Genomic DNA, 16,590 nt, shown 5'->3' with positions numbered 1-16,590 from the left:
AAAAATTATAAACAGATTTAAATTGAAGTTATGATTTTATTATTGTTGTGAAAAGAGAAATGAGTGTTATGAGTTACTAAAAGTACTTAAATTTTTAAAATCGCTTTTTTCTAAATCTTGTGGCAGAATCATCTAATTTGAAAAGTCTTCGAATAGGCTTGGCAAGATTAGTGAAGGTTTGACCAACATTTGATCCAATAATTGCGAAAACAAGAGGAACTCCAAAGGAAGGAATCAGAATTAACCCAATGAGCCAAGCCAATCCATCCAAAGAAGCGTCTTTTCCTACCAACAAGAACACCAATCTTTTCAGCAGACCAGCTGAAGAAGCATCGTCTGATTCAAAGTCATTGGGTGCATCGTCGAACTCGAGCTCATCCTGCACTGTGTATGCAGCGTTGTCTGACTCGTCGCTGTTGTGTGCCCGCTTGAGCATGATGCGCAGAGACAGGGACTGGGCAGAAGGCGCAGGGGAAGTGAGGTTCACAGCCACGGGGGAGGATATGCAGGACAGACCGTTCGTGTTGGGGCAGCTGATGGTGAGATGATACGACGTGAGAGGAAGCCCAGTGAAGAAGAATGGCGGCGGAGTCGGATGCACAGGGAGCATGAACTTCTGCGCTTTGATCTGCACTGCTTTCTTAGAGGTCGCTTCTTTGTCTGGTGAAAGCTCCACAATGATGTTGTGCTGCCTCATCAAATTGTACATCGATTCTTCTTCTTCGTCGTTCCGTGCGAAGGCTGAGATAGTCAGTGCGCCACTCACAGAGCCCGAGTCCACAGATGGAAGACACACGAATGAAATGAGCTTGAATTCCTCTTCCTTCTCCTGGGCATCATAGAACTCTTTGTCTTCTTCATTTTCTTCCTCCTCGGCAAGTTGGATCTCGTCTTCGCCACTGAAAATGTCCTTGTGTGTCTTCACAGCACTGTTGTAGTCTCCATAAGCAGGCATTTCGATTGTCATTGAAGCTGGAATGAACACATAGGCCGACTGTGCTGTTGTCGATGACTGCAAAGATGGAGTCAGCACAAACTTTGTGGAAGCAGGCAGACCAGAAATAGTGAACGTTCCGTCTTCATTCAGATGCTGCACACTCACTGTTGATCCCAAGCGGCCATCAGGAAGGCGCTGCGAAACGGTGATGATGAGCTCCTTCATGTTCAGTTGTGGTTTTTCCTCTTCTTTCTCGTTCTTCTTCGCATCTGCTGAAATACGCACTCCTCTGCGCCTCCTCTCCGCAGCAGACAAAGTGTGCCCGCTGGAAATATCTTCGCTCTTATCAGCGCTTCCTTTTCCCTGTGCAACATCAGCCAGTGAAGATGCCATGATAACACTGCCGTGTGCTGCAAACTTGGTCTTCTTGCACATCAGCACGATTTCATTGCCTGCTGTGTCATCAGTCGACAGATGCACCATGGTTGACGGTGGGTTGCACACATACTCGTTCGAAATGGCCTGCACAAACATGTCCCCAGATGGAAGGTCAAACAGAGTGATTGTCCCGTTTTCATCTGTCAGCTTGTTCGCTCGGAAGCCACTCGACGACGACACAGACACGAGCAGCGAAGGAACAGCAAGCGACTCTTCGATTTTGCTTTGTTTGCCTTTCTTTGTATGCGGCAGCTTGATTCCTTTCCTTTCTCGTTTTGAGGTCTCTTCCAGAATTGCTGCTGCTTCCTTTGACTTGTTGTATGCTACTTCGTCAATAGCACGAATTGACAATTCGGTCAGCTTCCTCGCCTCAAACTTCACAATTCCGTGGCTCACATTCTCTGCCGGCACAAGTCTGATGTCATACCCCTTCTTGCTGGCACTCAGAAACTGAGCAGCGTTGAGATTGATAAGATCCTTCTCAAAGAACGGGCCGAAGCAAAACCGCCCAGACTCTTCTGTCTCGACATACAGCGAGCTTCCATTAGTCGCATTGTAGAAACGCACAGTCGCTCCTTCCAAAGGCGGGTCGATCTGCCCGCAGATGGCTGAAGACAGCTCGGCTTCCACAATCGGGATCTTGTTGCATGTCAGCGGGGTGTCTCGGGTGAGGTGCTTCTTCACATCAAACTGGAGCCCCGGAGGCCTCCTCACACGAATATCGGCAAACGTGCGGCGGAATAAGAAGTACGGCACTGCTTCTGCTTCGCGTGTGTTGGTGTATCCTTGCATCACATCATCGAACATCGATCGGTTGTGGCGGATTGTTATCACTTGATCCACATCTTTACCATATTTCGTGTTGATTGCAAAGTCATATATACATTCTTCACCGCTTTTCTCCTTGTTCAGTTGCGCTGAGTACAGCTCAGTGGAAAAATCATCGTTATTTGGCTCTAAACCGTTGGGTGCGATAACATTCGAGAAAGTTCGATAGTCAATGTCAAATGACAGCTCATTGGGGCATTCTTTCAGTGGGTATGTGCGCAATTCTTCTTTGCTTGCATTTTTAGCCCAATTTTCTTTGTTGACATTTCTCGTCGCACGGATCGTACCGAACAACTTGAACGTTGGCGGGTTCAGCTTGATTGTTGCAGGCCATGTTGATTCAGTTGGATTGAGCAAAGACTGTGAGTCCACACGAATAGACATGGGAAGGTCTTCAAACTTTCCGCAGGAGTCTGACGGTACACCTTCTGCAACCACAGCAGCTACAGAGGAGTTGATCAGATATTCAGACTGCTCAGGAACACAGAACGATATCGTCTCAGCAAAAGGCGATGTGCTTGTTCTGCGCTCATCCAGCACAGGCGGAAGAGATCCCTTTGAAGACTTTCTGGCTTTGCGAATGGAGACAGTCGAGGCAGAAATGGAAGGAACCACACGCACTTCATAGCCTGTCTGCACGAATGGCTTCATTTCAGTCACGGTCTCTTTGGGATTCTTTGAGTCAGCTGCATCGCTGCTCCCTTCGTTCTTCGGCTGAACTGTTGCGATGATTTCGCTTTCCTTCCAGCAGAGATTGCTTCTGTGAAGTTCCTCGTTCCCGCTTTCCTGGCTGCTCTCCAGCACTTCGACTTTCACATCTCCGCTGCTCTCGAGGAAGAACGAGAATCTCCCCTTTTTCACAGACGTGAACATTGGTGCTGCCGCTGAAGAACCAGACGAAATTGGAGTTGCCTTCACTCTGATTGACTTCTCCAGCGTCTCGTCTTTCGACAGAAGCTGGACAGATCCGACGATCTTGAACTTCTCTTGCTCAAACACAAGCTCATCGTTGTCGTATCCAATTGGAGCACCTTCTACTTCAATCACTTGGCTTTCGTATGCAAAGCTCTTTCTCTTTGCCTTCTCCTCTTCAGTCAGATGTGCAATCACTTCAAAGCGACCGTTTGGAAGAAACACAGAAAACTTGCCATTTTCGTCTGTTGTGATTGATTGAGGAGCAAATGGGGCTTGCTCATCATCTGCCTCACGCACCTGGGTTATTGTGATTTCTCTCTTTTGATTCTTGGTTGATGAAATAACCGCTCGCCCTTTAACCTCCACAAATCGTGCAACAACTGTCGAAGCCTGCTCAGGAGCTGAGCTGTTCAGGGCACAGGGTGCAAATCCTTGCTGAGGGAACGAATATCCATCCTTCACAAAGTCAACTTTCTTCTCCAGAAGCTGAGACCATTTGCCGTTTTCGCTCACACAGCGGAAAGTGGCGTAACCATCGTCGGAGGTTTGAAGATCCTTCCATTCAGATGGAAAAGAAGTTGAGCTATCTTCGCTTGCTTGCGAGGAAAAGAAGCTCTTTTTCAGGAAATTCACAGCAGCCGATGCGGTTGATGTGGGTGCAGCTGGTGTTGCATGGATCGCGACTGACGTGCCTTTCAGTGGGCTTCCATTTGGAGATGTAGCGACAACTTTTCTTTGATAGCCAAAAATATTGAAATAATATTTTGAGTGGCTCCTAACATCCAAATTAACTGGACCATCAACTGTCAAAGGAAATTCAGTATATTCAGCAAGATACAAAAATTGCTCGTTTGATTGCGCTTCCTTATCATTTCGTAATATTCCGTTTTTCAATCTGATGATGTAATCTCCTTTCTTCACTCCAACGAATGTATAGCCTTCGCCAAACGGGGTGCTTGTTTCATTTATTACAGTTTCTTTCCCATATGATCCAACTTGAATCAGTTGAATGATCAAATTTGGCATAGATTGAAGCTGATTTAAATTGTTCGGACAAAACACAGAGCCTTTGATATTAAAGGCTGAAATTTTGAACAAATTGCCAAATGAATTATCATTATTTGCGAAAACTTCAACCACTTTTTCGGTTGGCTCAAACGTATATTCTGCACATTCTGGTCGAAGTATATATTGTCCTGGCAAAATATTTCCAAATGAAAATTCACTTTCAGTTGTTGTAACTGCTAGTGGATTAGTTTGCTCGGAATCTGCCGAAAATATTGACACTCGAATTGAATGAACTCCATATTGATTATCTAATGGTTCAATTGCACCTGTTAACCGAAAGCCACTCAACGTAAACAGTACATCCTCGTCTCTGTTGCAGTGTTTCCCTCTTACTTCTACATTCCTTTCTGCTGGGGTGAAAGAAAAACGATTATTTTGATCATTTACCTTTACGGTAAAAATTCCTTCTTCCGAACAAGGAAGGAAAAAATAGCCTAAAAGATAAAAAGCATTCACATGAAAAGATAAAAAGAGCCTTTCTTAAAACATGTAAATGACGATATGAAACCTGTTGGAGCACATTTCATCTCGTATTTCTTTATTCCTTGTGAATCGAATAAAGAAACTTTGATAGTGTCAAAATCTATTGCATTGTCACCAGAGTTTGTCAGGTAAGGAGACAATTTAACAAAGCCTCCACAACCAATAATGTCCTCTGCTGATGTAAACAGTAGATCTCGCATAAATAAAGTAAAAACCGCGAAAATTGAGCGTAAGCATAGCAACGACATAAAAATTAATGAGACAAAAACTGAAGAAATTATATCTCCTAAAAATACGCACAAAAAGGCAAAAAACTCAAACCAATATTTGATCCCAAACCCTTATTTTTACATATTTTTCTTTTTAAAAAAAGGAAAAAATGAACTTTTGACAGAAGGCCATTAAGCATATGCTATGTAAAATTTTAAAATACAAAATTCGCAAAAAAAAAAAGTTCTGCATATTATTTCTTTTATTTCTTATTAAAAGAATGAATTCACAGAGAAGTCGTGTTATTTTATATAAACAAATATATCATGAACGTGACTCTTTATGTAATGTATATCCTCAGTTAGAAAATAGAATAAGGTTAATTTAAGAAAATCATTGATCAAGTGATTTAAAAAAAAAATTGGAAGATACATAAAAGGTTAAGCGAAAAGAAATGATTAGAGGGATGGTGAGGGAGATGGTGAAGGAGATAGTTCGTCATTATCTCCTGCTATTGTTTTACTCAATGGACGATCACACAAATACCTAACAATACTTCCAACTCCAGCTTTTTCATAGACTGCTGCATGCCATTTTAATAAAAACTGGCAATTTTCAGCTTTTTCGAGTCCGAAATAAATCACTCTCATCAAAGCATCCATTTGCACAAGTTGAAGAGGATTGATAATGTTGTTCATTTCCAAGGCAGTATCTTTGCATTTCATGAGTGCATCAAGAGCAACTGGACACCAACTATCTTCATGTTCAGCTATATTTAAAGTCAATGCTGCCTCAAGCAAAATGTTCAATGCTTCTCTTGGTTGAGCCCTTTCAAATTGCAAAACATTCAAAGCAGATGCAAACGACCATAGAAATAATAGTAGTAAAAAATCAATTAGCATGTGTATGTTAACATCAATTAATTGCATACGAGCTTGCGCGCTGGATGAAAGCTTCCATCAATTGATCTTTTGACCCTTTGTATGGTTCAGAAATGTTTTGAAAAATTATTGTACAATCATTGATCTTTCTGTTGAAATCATAAATGCAAACAGCACGCCCCCCACAAACTGCATCACGCCCCATGACTGGGGTGAAAGCAGCAGGATTTACTTCACGCCCAGGTGCACCTGGAAGTTCTATTCAACAAAATCCTCTTGCCCAAGGTGATTTTAAATTTTTAATTTTGAAAATTCTCACAAATGTTAAAATTAAATAATTATTAGCTTTATCGGCAGAAGCACTTTTCAACGAACCAGCTACGCCTGAGGAGAAAGCAGCTGAAATGGAAAAGCAAGTTAATGAATTAGTTGAAGAAAGTACTCTTCAAGCGTCTGTGGATCATACAAAGGCATTAATGCTTGCTGTCAAAGCTGTAAAAATAGTTTGAAGTTTTCTTTTATGAGAGATGAACTTTCCGTAAACATTTATTTGTTTTATTTTTGCAACATTTTTGAAAATGAAAATATTGAAAATGAATTTTTAATCCTTCTAGCAATCTGAGCTCGACCAACTCAGAAAACAAAAGGCATTACCTGATCCTAGCGCAAAATCTACACGATTTTTGGCTCTTTTCAATCTTGCAATCTGGTTTGTGAATGATTTGTTAATCTGAATTTTAGAAACTGTTATATTTTTTGATTTAAAGTTATGAAGCAAATGAGCAACCGTCACAAGCTTTAAAAATATATAACAGAATGGCTCCTGAATTTGCAAATACACAGAATGCAACAAGAATTCGCGTAAATATGGGAAATTTGTACTTCAAAGAAAAACAATACAGCCAAGCAATTAAAATGTACAACATGGCTTCGGATAACGTGAATGACAGCAATAAAACTTTTCGTCATCGGATTCGGAGAAATGTTGCTTTCTGCTATTTGATCCAGCAGCAGTACGACAAGGCAATGCAGGAGTATGAAAAGCTCATGGCTGAACATGCAGATCTTCCGTCTGCGTTTAATCTGCTATTGTGCTACAGGGCTCTTGGCGACAGCAACTTAATGAAGGATGGCTTTAGCAAGCTGCTGATGGTGGACAAAGAAGAGCGGCGGCTAATAACCGGAGCTCGGAAAGGCGGGATGGGAGAAGAAGACGACATGGGGCTGGACGGGACGATGGATGGGGAAGAACGAGACATCCTCAGCGAAACGTCAGGAGGAGTGCTGGACGAGCTGCTGGGCGGAGAAGTGGGAGACAACGAGCGGGCGGCTCTGAGGGAAACGTCAGTCTCGTCGGGTCTGATTGGGCCGGGGAAAGACGAGCTGGCGAAGGAGATGCAGCGGCGGAAAGAGCGCTCGAACCGGTTTATCATTCAAGGCGCGCGGGTGATTATTCCAGTGCTCTCTGGGGACATCATGGCGTCCCACGACCTGATCGCGGACACGCTGCGGAGAGAAGGCTATCCCCAGCTGGCAGCGCAGATCGACATGGCGAAGGCGACTGAGTCGCTGCAGCGGGGCGATCTCGACACAGCCATCGAGATGCTGCAGGGCTTCACAAAACAAGGCGGAGCGATCGCTGCTGATGCGCATCTGAACTTGGCATTCATCCTGCTCAACCGCGGAGACATTGCCACGACCGAGCACCACGCGCAGAAGGCGCTGACGTATGCTCCTTTCTCGGCGCAGGCGCTGATTGCCATGGGAAACGCAAAGCTGAGCGTGCACAAGTGCGAAGAGGCGCTGAGCTTCTACTCGCGCGCACTGTCTGCGGAGCCGGGCTGTGTGGAGGCAGAGTACAACAGCGGACTTGCGCTGAAGGAGATGAAGAAGTACCCAGAAGCATTGCAGCACTTTGAGCGGCTTCATAGGCGGTTCCCGGACGATGCGGAGGTTGTTGCTGCGATGGCGCTTGTGGAGCTGGACAAGGCGAATGTGACGAATGCTATGAAACTGCTGAGCAACGTGGCGACGCGTGTGCCGTCAGACGCAGCTGTTTTGGCGAAGCTGGGCGAGCTGGCTGCGTCAAAGGGGGACGAAAAGACGGCTCTGCATTACTATCAGGAGTCGTTCAGATACAACCCAGCGTCAGTTGGCGTGTGCCTGTGGCTGGGAACGAACTTCGTGAAGAACTATCTCTACGAGAAAGCTGCGCCTTTCTTTGCGCAGCTGACTCGGATGCAGCCAAACCCGAAGTTTTACATCCTTCTTTCATCTTGCTATAAGAAAATGGAAGACATGGAAAAGGCATACGAAACAGAGCTTATGGCACATGAGAAGTTCCCCACCAATCCGGATATCTTGAAGTATCTGATAGGCACACTCAAGCAGTCCGGGAAGATGGAGCTTGTGCCGCAATTCGAGCAGAAGCTGGCGCAGCTAAAGGATTCAGCTGGTCAGAGTTCGTCTCAGTCATCTTCTTCTTCTCCAGAAGCAGAGGCAGGACGTGGTGGATCAGGTGCAAAAGTCAGAGGAAGAGGCAAAGTTCGGGGCAGGGGACGTGGAAGGGGCAGAGGACGCGGGAGAGGTGCGTCATTGTCATCGTCGACTGTTGCGCCGATGTCTGGAATGGGCGGAGGTGCAGGAGTTGGTGTTGGCATTGGCGGAGGTGTTGGAGGCTTTTCTTCGACTGTCTCAGCAGTGCCATATGGAGCAGGACAGTCGGCGTCTTCGTCTGTTCAGCCAGGAGGAGGAGGAGGGTATGGGATGGGTATGAGCATGGGGATGGGGATGGGGATGGGCATTGGAAGCGGCATCGGCATTTCACCAGCCACTACACCACCAGCTTCGGGGGGATCAATGTTCGGCTCCATGCAAAGCGGAGGAATGATGTCTATGGGTGCTCAGCGCGCGCCTCTTGCTCCAACGTTTGGTGCACCACAACAACAAAAGAAGGATGACATCGAATTTGGAGATGATAGAGATGACGACTTTTTACCTTGAACATTTCATAATCTAAATTTATTTTAGTTTGTTAGTTAGCTTGTTTATTTGTTTAAAAGAATTTATTTACGTTGCTTTAACAAATTTTTAATAAAAATTATTTCAATGAATCATATCTTAAAGGTATTTGGAATGGTCAAATGATCATTATTGCCAACATATTTTTTTAATATTCTAATTCAATGGAAATTGGGCTTTGGAGAGATTTCACCGAAGAAGAAAAACATGAAAAAGTTAATAAAAACTGTAAAGCAGATAGTGATATAATTCCATCGGAAATGGCTCTATTTTTATTGTTGAGAGAAACAATTCAATATTTCAAACTTTCAACAGTGTTACGAGTGGCAGGAGGTTGTTGTGAATAATTAGTTATTTATGTCATTTATTTGATAATGTTTTCTTCAAAAAAGGATGGGTAAGGGATAAAATTTTGTCAAGGCAAAATCATGACATTGATATTGCAACAAGTGACATGATGGGAAAAGCTTTTGCTGAACAAGTTCTTAAGTTTCAAAATGTTTTTTATTTTAGACTTCATTAATGTTTTTGTATTTTATTTTCTATTTAGATTTATGCAAGTTAAGAATCTTCCTGCTGCAAAAATTGCAGTTATTCAAGCAAATCCTGATCAATCAAAAGTATCTCATTGTTTTTTTGTTAACACCTTATCAAGATGAATTTTGATAGCATCTTGAAACTGCAAGAATGAAGTTATTTGGAATTGAAGTTGATTTTGTAAATCTTCGAACAGAGCATTACACGGAAGGGAGTCGAATTCCAGTCATGGTATCGCATATTTATATTCTATTGTCGCTTACAATTTAATTTCGATACGAAGCAATTTGGTTCTGCAACAGAAGATGCTCAACGACGAGATCTCACAATCAACGCATTATTTTATAATATAAATGAAAAGAAAGTTGAGGATTTGACGGGAATGGTTTGACATCTATAATTTTTTTTCAACTGTTAATATCTAATAAAATGCGCACATCTGTGCAACTTTATTTTGAAAAACAAGGGATTATCGGATCTTGAAAATCGAATTGCCAGAACACCACTTGAGCCGTTTAAAACATTAATGGACGATCCATTGAGAATGTTAAGGTGATATTACTTTTTGAGTATTTTTTCTTTTTTCATTTTTTTTTTTTTTTGGTTATTCGTTGTATGCCATTGTGCAAATTTTGTTTGTATTTGGTATATTTGTTAAGTTTAAATTTTTTTTAGAAAAAAGATTATTTATTGTGCTTCTAATTCTTTTCTCTTTTTATTTTTTGAACACTTTATATTCTTCTCGTTAACATTAGAGCGATACGATTTTCTGCACGTTATCAATTGAGAGTAGAAGAATCACTTTCGTTGGCAATGTGTAATCCTGCTCTTCATGTATGATTTTTCAACAATTTTTTTCTCTTCTCTATTTAAAATACTTTATTGTGTACTATTTCTACAGCAACAATTTCTTCGCACCATTTCTCGAGAACGTGTTGGAGCTGAATTGAGAGGTGTGTTGGAAGGTCCAGATCCCATTTACGGTCTGTGCCTTCTTCGCTCTCATTCTCTCTTTGATGTTGCAATGCCGTTGGGAGAAGAGAAGAAGTGGAGCGAAAAGCAAATATCTGAAACGATGGAGCTGGCAACACATGTTGTGAGTCATACTAAACAATATCTTCAGAAAATGCAAGCTGAGGCAGAAGGTGCGGATCAAGCAATGTCTTCATCATCTGCTTCATCTGCCACTCCATCTTCCTCTTCCTCTTCCTCTTCAACACCTTCATCACAGCATATAACTGATTTATCATCTTCATCTTCTTCTTTACCGTTTTCTAGTCTAATTCTTCTTCTGACATCAGTGTTTTATCCAATCAGGCATCTCACTACAACGATGAAGATTGGAAAATCAAACAGAATTATTCCTTCTTATTCAAAGATACTCAGAGAATGGGCTGTGTGTCTATCAATCTGTTTTATTGAATCAAATTATTTTGCTGTTTTTTAAAAAAATGCTTTGCAATTTGTAATTAAATCTTCAATTTGATTTTCTATTTCACTTTCTAAATATTTTGTTTTTCTCTGATATGATTTTTTTGATAGTTTGTGTCGTCTGTTCAAAATGAGATTGATCGAATAGTTGAAGATGAGAGTTTAATTGATGCTATCAATTTTGATTCACTTGGAGATGATTTGTTACCAGCTTGTGTGTTGCCTTCCTTTTTTTTCTATTTATTTTTTAAAAATATCAACTTTTTTGAATTTATCTTATAATGTCTTATTGTGGAACTTTTGGTTTATTATTTGCAAACCTTATTGATGATTGCCTATTATTGCATAATAAACTCAATTTCAGGCCGTTTTATTCGAAGCAGCGGAGCAAAGTGGATGCAGTCAATCTTTTTCCATTCTATTGAAAGGACTATCAAAATGAAGATGAAGCAATTTGAAGAAGATGACGATGATGAACAAGAAGATTCAGAGAAAAGGAAAGCTAAACTCGATTCATCTGAATGCAAGATGGATATAGAAACTTATCCTTTGATAAGAATTAGCGATGAAGAATGTTTGAAAATCATATTTGATTCCTTATTTTATATGCAATTTGTTTTTTTTGCATAATCATCCTAGTGGAAATGTTTTATTCATTTGTTCGATTTGCAAAGCAGCAGAATATTGATAAATGTTACAATGTTCATCCAATCATTGATGTTTGACAAAAAAATTTATTTTGAATTTAATGCTTATATTTTTTCAATTAAAATTTTTTCCAGGGGAAAGAATTGCAAGAAATATATTTGTCAGGGAAGAGTCGTGCATTAACAAAATATATTCTTGAAGCAGAATGGGAATGGCAGATGCTTCATCCTTCTGGTTCAAAAGAACAACTGAAGCAATATCTTGATCAATCAATTGACAAAATCTTATCGCAAGCAAATGAGATTAACTCCAAAAAATGAAGCAATAAACATTGTTTTCAGATAAAAATTAAATTTGTTTCTGTTTATTATAAAAAACGTTTTAAAAAATGACATATAAATACGATTATTGGGTACTTTGTGATCACAGCGAAATAATAACTGTGATTTCCATTGCTTTGAGCATTTACGGATGTCAATTCCGAGTACAGAGGAAGGCCTTGATATTGTTACGCTCAAAGAGCAGAACAAAAATCTGGCCAGACTCCTCGAAGTTGAAAAGCAAAGAATAAAGGATAAAGCTACTGAATTCGAAAAATTAAATGAATCCAGCAAACAATTTCTGCGTCTGTTTCAAATAAATTGTGATTTTGATGCGCAGGTATGCTCTAAAGTTATCAATTTTTGTGACTTGAAATAATTGAATTGTATAAAGGTTTTTTCAAGACTTCAAAGAATTAAACGACAATTATTACGAAAACAAGATGAAGCTTCTGAACTCATTGGTTTATATTTTATTGCTGATTATTGGCGAAAATAATTATCTTTCTTATTGGATTTTTTGCGAATTTTTCAAAAAAAAACTGTTTTATTTCTCAAATTTTTCTCTTTGTGTTTTGATACAAATATTTTTTTGAAGAAGAAACTCCTTTTCCACAAATATCTTATGAAGACATGCATTCAGAAAATGTCATTCAGAAGCGTCATGAATTACTCGATTCAATTTTAAGCGGTGTTGAAGAGTTTTGTAGACAAAATGAAATTGAAAAACAGGTTCAGTCGTTAAATAATGCAGGTACAATTTTGTAAATATTATTTGCATTGAAATATATGTTTTTTTATCATTTATTTTCTTTATCAGAAGGAAAGAATGAAATAAATGATAATATGGAAGTGAATCGGTTGAAATGCATGAACGAACAGCTTAAAAAAGAACTGAACGAGAATTTAGACCGTTTAAAACGTGCAGAAACTGAAAATAGTGAAGTTAAAGCAAAACTTTTGGTTGAGAATAATACGATAACGAATCAAAGTTATGACATTTTGTATTTGGAAAGCGAAATGAAGCAAGTGCGACTCGCAGCAATACGAAAAGAAGAAAAATACAAAGAGGAAATCTCAAAGTTTGCATTCATTTGACTTGGATCAATGAATTCACAAATAAACGTTCTTTTTCTTTTCATTTTCTTTTCATTAAATATTTTTCTTTCATTCAATCTTAAAAATAATGAAATATTTCATTTTATTAGCCTCAAGCAATCTTTAACCGCATTCCAAGCGCATCCAATAGCATCCATTGAAGAAGTCCACAACGGTTCCTCACCTGCAAGTGATGCTTCTCCTCATTCCCCAGATGCCCAACTTTCTTCATCCAGCCCTCTTCATCCATCTCCTTCAGCCTCTCCTGCCTCAAACACATCTGCAGGAGCAAGTGCCTCAGACGCTGCCGTTCAGCAGCTGCAGCGCGAGCTGGAAGCGCTGAAGAAAGAGCGTGAGAAGCAGGACGAGGAGCTCACACGGCTGGTGACGGTGGCGCGGGAGGCAGAAGATGCTGTCTCAGAGATGAAGGCGCAGCCTCCCGCGGTGGAGATTATCCAGCGGACGGAGACGTTTCTGGAGCTGAAAGGGCGGGTGGCGATGCTTGTGAAGGAGAAAGAGCGGCTGGAGCGTGAGACCGAGCGGAGGGACCAGGCGCGCGTGGCGGCGGAGCAGACGGCGGCAGCGATGGAGGCGGCGCTGGAGCAGCTGAAGGAGGAGCAGGCAGAGTTCCTGCGGACGAAGCAGATTGAGAACGAGAAGATCGTCAGCAGCCAACGCGAGAAGCTGAAGAAGCAGATGAAGCTGGTGGACTATATGAAGCGGGGGCTGCCGATTGAGGAGATCGAAGAAAGCCTGCGGTCGAAGCGGCCGAACGACAGAGACAAAGAGAGGGAGTATCAGAAAGAAGGGGGCGGGGCGAGAGAAAGTGGGAGGGAGAGGGACGAGGAGAGGGCGAAGAGGCAAGGCTCTTACACGTCACGCTCATCATCCACCGCTTCACCTCTCACGCCTTCTGCTACCATCCCTCTGACATCTGCACCCACCATCACGGTCTCTTCCTCTTCTTCGTCTTCTTCGTTCTCTTCACAGGCACCCACTTCTTCATCGTCTTTCTCTTCCTCCTCCTCTTCCTCTTCCTCTTCTTCTTCAGGCAATCCTTCTTCTTCCTCCTCCTCCTCCTCATCCAACTCTGCCCCTCCTGCTCCCCCTGGGTATGTTCGTGTGCTGCACAGCAAGATCAAAGAGCTTCGGATGATGAACAGCCATCTCGAAATGCAGGTCGCTTCGTTCAAAAGGCAGTGCGAGCTTTACCGCACAATGACCCCCAGGCAGCTGAGGAAGCAGAGAAGGAAGAAAGCGAAACAAGAGAAGGAAGAGAAGGAAGAGAGAGAGAGAACGAAGAATGCTCAGAATGCTTTGGTATCTTCAAATGAAGAAGTCAAACCGAATTTCTTGGAAGATACACAAGTAGCTGTCGATTCTATCAAACAGGAAGAGAAAGAGCCTCAGCCACAATTATTGTCGTTGTCATCGTCGTTAGAGGAAAAAGACATTGTCAAAGATGAACAAGGAGAAGTGCAGAAGAACAGCTCCAAATTGAAAGAGAAGGAGAAAGAGAAAGAAAAGCCAGACAATTCTGATCGAGAAGAAGGAGAACTGGACGAAGACACAGCATCTGAAGCACAAAAACCCTCTCCTTCTTCAGCCAAAGAAGCATCACACTTATTTGGCGATTCACTCGATGACCTGAAGCTGCCAATGAAGCGCCGGCGCACTGAAAGCCGAACAGGGATGGATCAGAGCAATGGCAAAGCAGAGAAAGAAGAGGTTAAGCCGCTGTTTGATTCTGGTTGGGGTGCCTCTTTTGGGTCTTCCCCTTCGTTCTCCACTTTGCCTCCGATCCAATCTTCTTCTTCTTCTTCTTCTTCTTCTTTTGCTTCATCTCCCTTCACAGCCACACCCACACTTGCATCCTCCCTCTCGTCTTCTCCATCTCACCCATCGCACACCCACCCTCACCCTCACTCTCATCCACACCCTCATCCTCACTCACATCCTCATTCCCAGCAGCAGTCTCGCTCTCCATCGCAATCTCATTCTCAGTCACTTTCACACTCACACAGCCACTCAAGCGAAGAGAGCTCCTTCACAAGCGAGAGTTCAGACAGCGAGAGTAGCAGTAGTGGTAGCAATGACAGCAGCAGCAGTGGCGGCGGGTCTGAAGAAGAGCCGGAGTTTGCGAATGTGGAGAAGAAGACGCTGATTGAGGAGCTGCGGACGCTGGCAAGGGACTACACAGCACTGTCAGAGGCGCAGAACAAAGTGAATGCGCTGCTGAAGGAGAAAGAGGACATCAACTCGAAGCTGATGCGGGACTGGATCAAGATGCGGGACCACTACTCCAATGCAGAGGAGACGAAGCAGCTGCTGAAGGAGAAAGTGGCACACTCCGAGCAGAAGCTGAATGCGCGAAACGAGACAATCACGACACTGGAGGAGCGGGTGACAACAAGCACGGCAGAGACCGCCAGGCTCATTGAAGCGTTGGGAAGGTGTCGGGTGCTTATTGCTGGCTTGCACAAGGAAGTGACGACGCTGAAGGACAGACACAAACAGCTCATTGGAAGGGCAGAGTTGGCTGAGGCATCGGCGACTGAGTGGAAGAAGCAGAAGGAAATAGAAGCGCTGAAGAGGAGGACAACAGAGGATTCGATGAGAAACAAAGAAATGGAGATAACTAAACTGAGGGTTATTTGCGATGCTAGCGCTTCTGGCAGCGGAGGAGAAGCAGACGAGAGAGTGCAGAAGATGCTGCTGATGTATAAGGTTTGGAACTTATTGTTTTAAAATTGTTCAAAATTCATAAAAATTGTTTTCTTTTCATTTTCTTTTTTTTTTTAACTGTTTTTTTGTAAATTCAGAATTTATTTACATGTGCTGTATGCCACGAACGTCAAAAGAGCGTCATTCTAACAAGTTGCTTCCACACATTCTGTAGGGAATGTATTGAGCAGAACATTAAATCGAGATCAAGAAAATGCCCTGCTTGCTCCACGTCGTTTGCGATGGAGCAAGTACATGATTTCTTCTTTTGATGTTTGTGTGGTTTTAGAAGAGCAAGAATTCACATCATGTTCATTGTGTATCCAAATTTGTTTTTATTGGAAATATGTCGATGATATATATCTAACTCCTTTTACATTCACTTCAAAGAAACTTCATTTTCATTTCTTCAAATTTTTATTTGAAAAATTTCGATGGAAAGCAAAACTGTTTTTCTTTTAATAATGTTGAAATTAAACGCAATTAAATTAATTTGTTAAGTGTGTACGGGGCGAAGATCGGAAAAGATTATTAATTTGTGAAATGATTTTTTGGAATCTATTTTATACGTAAAAATTATTGAGATATGAAGCACTTTTTGAAAAACCACCTTCAATCAATTTTCAGAAAATTTTGGAATTGCCAAAAACTTGCATTTTGTGATACAAATTCATAGGAAAACCAAATGCAACAAATCAAAGATAACATTTGGTTTAAGTTCTAAATAGTTTATTTTCAAGTGATGTTTGTGTGATTATTGATTAAATCATCCAATTTTTTTGAATCGTTTGTTTTTTCATTATCTTGTTCCTTTTGAAAGATGTTCCTCATTTAAATATTTTTTCTTCAAGATTTTTTTATTAATCATTGTGCGAAATGAATTTTTTGCAAATGTGTAATTCTTTTTGAAAAGTGTCAAATGTGAAGGACAGTCTAACTCGGATATAATCTCATCGAATATTATCGACATCGTTTATTGTCACATTTTTCGATGCACCGACAATTATTGCTTGTTTTTCATTTATTTTCCATTTCAAATAATCACAGAGCT

General features: G+C 41.5%; 5 protein-coding genes across 5 annotated transcripts; 3 read left to right on the top strand and 2 right to left on the bottom strand.

The window, feature by feature from the left end:
• Nucleotides 1-15: 15 nt before the first annotated feature.
• On the bottom strand, nt 16-4,917 carry MONOS_189 (putative nodal modulator protein; the record flags this gene model as incomplete). The annotated part of the gene is made up of 2 exons (XM_067871770.1): nt 16-4,620; nt 4,695-4,917. 2 exons carry the CDS (start codon nt 4,915-4,917, stop codon nt 95-97), a joined length of 4,749 nt encoding a protein of 1,582 aa, XP_067728124.1. The 3' UTR covers nt 16-94.
• A 209-nt stretch (nt 4,918-5,126) lies between these two features.
• Nucleotides 5,127-5,852, bottom strand: MONOS_17516 (putative actin related protein 2/3 complex, subunit 5). The gene is made up of 2 exons (XM_067870443.1): nt 5,811-5,852; nt 5,127-5,707 (listed from the first exon to the last, which is right to left on the bottom strand). Exons 1-2 carry the CDS (start codon nt 5,837-5,839, stop codon nt 5,338-5,340), a joined length of 399 nt encoding a protein of 132 aa, XP_067728123.1. The 5' UTR covers nt 5,840-5,852; the 3' UTR covers nt 5,127-5,337.
• Nucleotides 5,853-5,899: 47 nt separating this feature from the next.
• On the top strand, nt 5,900-8,876 carry MONOS_188 (putative Intraflagellar Transport Protein 88). Its single transcript, XM_067871759.1, has 4 exons — nt 5,900-6,045; nt 6,106-6,263; nt 6,375-6,469; nt 6,528-8,876. Exons 1-4 carry the CDS (start codon nt 5,925-5,927, stop codon nt 8,761-8,763), a joined length of 2,610 nt encoding a protein of 869 aa, XP_067728122.1. The 5' UTR covers nt 5,900-5,924; the 3' UTR covers nt 8,764-8,876.
• A 112-nt stretch (nt 8,877-8,988) lies between these two features.
• MONOS_187 (putative tRNA-nucleotidyltransferase) lies at nt 8,989-11,738 on the top strand (the record flags this gene model as incomplete). The annotated part of the gene is made up of 13 exons (XM_067871742.1): nt 8,989-8,996; nt 9,023-9,114; nt 9,174-9,270; nt 9,332-9,401; nt 9,451-9,549; nt 9,602-9,703; nt 9,785-9,870; nt 10,074-10,152; nt 10,220-10,714; nt 10,861-10,963; nt 11,114-11,323; nt 11,389-11,468; nt 11,532-11,738. 13 exons carry the CDS (start codon nt 8,989-8,991, stop codon nt 11,715-11,717), a joined length of 1,707 nt encoding a protein of 568 aa, XP_067728121.1. The 3' UTR covers nt 11,718-11,738.
• On the top strand, nt 11,726-15,986 carry MONOS_186 (putative E3 ubiquitin-protein ligase BRE1). The gene is made up of 6 exons (XM_067871632.1): nt 11,726-12,057; nt 12,112-12,181; nt 12,316-12,471; nt 12,538-12,799; nt 12,926-15,542; nt 15,638-15,986. The coding sequence occupies exons 1-6, from the start codon at nt 11,869-11,871 to the stop codon at nt 15,809-15,811; spliced, it is 3,468 nt and encodes a 1,155-aa protein (XP_067728120.1). The 5' UTR covers nt 11,726-11,868; the 3' UTR covers nt 15,812-15,986.
• Nucleotides 15,987-16,590: the final 604 nt, after the last annotated feature.

The sequence above is a fragment of the Monocercomonoides exilis genome, assembly GCF_001643675.1.
Source record: "Monocercomonoides exilis strain PA203 chromosome Unknown scaffold20-1493094, whole genome shotgun sequence".
Classification (NCBI taxonomy): Eukaryota; Preaxostyla; order Oxymonadida; family Polymastigidae; genus Monocercomonoides; species Monocercomonoides exilis.
This window is presented reverse-complemented; position numbering and strand designations above follow the sequence as displayed.

Excerpts from the sequence above, each read along its gene's own strand:
- MONOS_188 (XM_067871759.1), top strand. The coding sequence starts at position 5,925 with ATGCAAACAGCACGCCCCCCACAAACTGCATCACGCCCCATGACTGGG. Across the intron at positions 6,046-6,105 it reads ACAAAATCCTCTTGCCCAAG|CTTTATCGGCAGAAGCACTT; the intron begins GTGATTTTAAAT and ends AATAATTATTAG. Across the intron at positions 6,470-6,527 it reads CTTTTCAATCTTGCAATCTG|TTATGAAGCAAATGAGCAAC; the intron begins GTTTGTGAATGA and ends TTTGATTTAAAG.
- MONOS_17516 (XM_067870443.1), bottom strand. The coding sequence starts at position 5,839 with ATGGAAGCTTTCATCCAGCGCGCAAGCTC. Across the intron at positions 5,708-5,810 it reads TTCATCCAGCGCGCAAGCTC|GGCTCAACCAAGAGAAGCAT; the intron begins GTATGCAATTAA and ends GCAATTTGAAAG.
- MONOS_186 (XM_067871632.1), top strand. The coding sequence starts at position 11,869 with ATGTCAATTCCGAGTACAGAGGAAGGCCTTGATATTGTTACGCTCAAA. Across the intron at positions 12,472-12,537 it reads TCAGTCGTTAAATAATGCAG|AAGGAAAGAATGAAATAAAT; the intron begins GTACAATTTTGT and ends TTTCTTTATCAG. Across the intron at positions 12,800-12,925 it reads TACAAAGAGGAAATCTCAAA|CCTCAAGCAATCTTTAACCG; the intron begins GTTTGCATTCAT and ends TCATTTTATTAG.